A 1,417-nucleotide genomic window follows, 5' to 3' on the forward strand; every position below is an offset into this window, starting at 1 on the left:
AAAAAAAAAAATTACCAAGACAAAAAAGCTAGTATTAAACTTGCAAGATCTTTTGGGGCAGGGAAAGTGGGGGGGTATATCACTAAATTCAATAAGTGAGTGCTCCATTTTTTGCATGCCATTTTTGAACAGATCACTCACAAGTGCGATGAGCATAGCTCATCTAGAGAGCATTTCTGCCTCTTAGCTTTTTTTCTGTCTCAGTTTTGATGAACATTTACTTCACTGAAGAATTCCTGCTTCTGGGCCAGTTAGAGTTTGCCAGAGTTAAGATCTCACCTCACTAAAGCCAAAGGACCCGACAGAAGATGAACTGCAGAGAGAAGTCTCTTTCTATTATTTGAACATGTGGATACCCATGTTTGCCTTGTATTTAAGAATGCTTCATTAGTTCTTCTTAGCTGAGCCAGTATTGTATACATTTTGTCTCTGCTTACTATGTCAAGTGATTAGATATTTTTTATTTATCTGAAATTACCTAATTCCTGATGGGAAAGAGGAAAATCTATGCAAATTAAACAAATAAATGTGATGAATAAATACGTTAAACATTTTTGAAAAAGAAACTATTTTTGCCATCCATTAGTTATATGGATTGTTTTAGATTCTTTTTTTCTCTTCTGTTTTTAAACTGAATTATTTCACCTTTTTTCAACTTTCTTTTTAGGTTCCACAAATGGATTCTAAATGCTGTAAGCCGTGGTCCATCCCAGTTGCCTAATGCTTGGAGTTCAAGCACAAAAGCAGATATTTGGATGGACTTAAAGCTTCAACAGGTTGCTAGTACAAACATCTTTGTCCAAAATACATAGAAAATTAGAGGCAATTCTAAAATTTTCATATTTATAAAATCATGTAATCTTTAATCATATGCACTATAAGCAACAATGTGTTTACAGAGCTTCAGCCAAAGGCTGAAAGGGAATTTTCCACTGCGTGAAGAGTTTCTGTGTTGAGTCTTCAGAGAACATGAATATCTATTCTTAACTCTATGTTCCTAGTCTGGAAAAAGTAAATAAATAAAACAAAACAGAGAAATGAACAGGAGTCTGTGATTAATTATCTATAGTTTATGACGTTCCGGCATTATGATGCTGTGTGTAAAATGACTTGCCTTTATTTATTGTCCTAGATTAAATGTAGAATTGAGGAGCTGACAGTCTGCAGCGGCTGTGAAATGAGGCTCCACTCGCTTGTCTTAACGCACATGTTTGTTGGAAAGCCCCTTGATATTTTTCCTAAGACTCTGTTTCCAAAAGTTCACTGAGACGCTACATATGGCAGAGCTGCTTTTAAGATGACACCTGGGAAGGCAATCTAGGGAAACTGAGGAAGCAGCTTTAGGATGTCAAAGTGGCAGTGGTGTATGGCTGCCCCTAACAAATCCACACCGAGGCGAAAACAGCCAGGTAACTAG

At 36.5% G+C, this 1,417-nt stretch overlaps 1 protein-coding gene across 2 annotated transcripts in view; it reads left to right on the forward strand.

The window, feature by feature from the left end:
- Positions 1 to 1,042, forward strand: part of LOC116088454 (aldehyde oxidase 3) — an 83,541-nt gene extending 82,499 nt beyond the window's left edge. For both annotated transcript variants that reach the window (XM_031367553.1, XM_031367554.1), the window contains one exon: positions 668 to 1,042. In XM_031367553.1, the coding sequence (XP_031223413.1) occupies positions 668 to 721 (54 nt within the window). In that variant the 3' untranslated portion in view covers positions 722 to 1,042. The remainder of the gene's footprint in view (positions 1 to 667) is intronic.
- The last annotated feature ends 375 nt before the right edge of the window (positions 1,043 to 1,417 follow it).

The sequence above is a fragment of the Mastomys coucha genome, unplaced genomic scaffold (genome assembly GCF_008632895.1).
Source record: "Mastomys coucha isolate ucsf_1 unplaced genomic scaffold, UCSF_Mcou_1 pScaffold14, whole genome shotgun sequence".
Taxonomy (NCBI): Eukaryota; Metazoa; Chordata; class Mammalia; order Rodentia; family Muridae; genus Mastomys; species Mastomys coucha.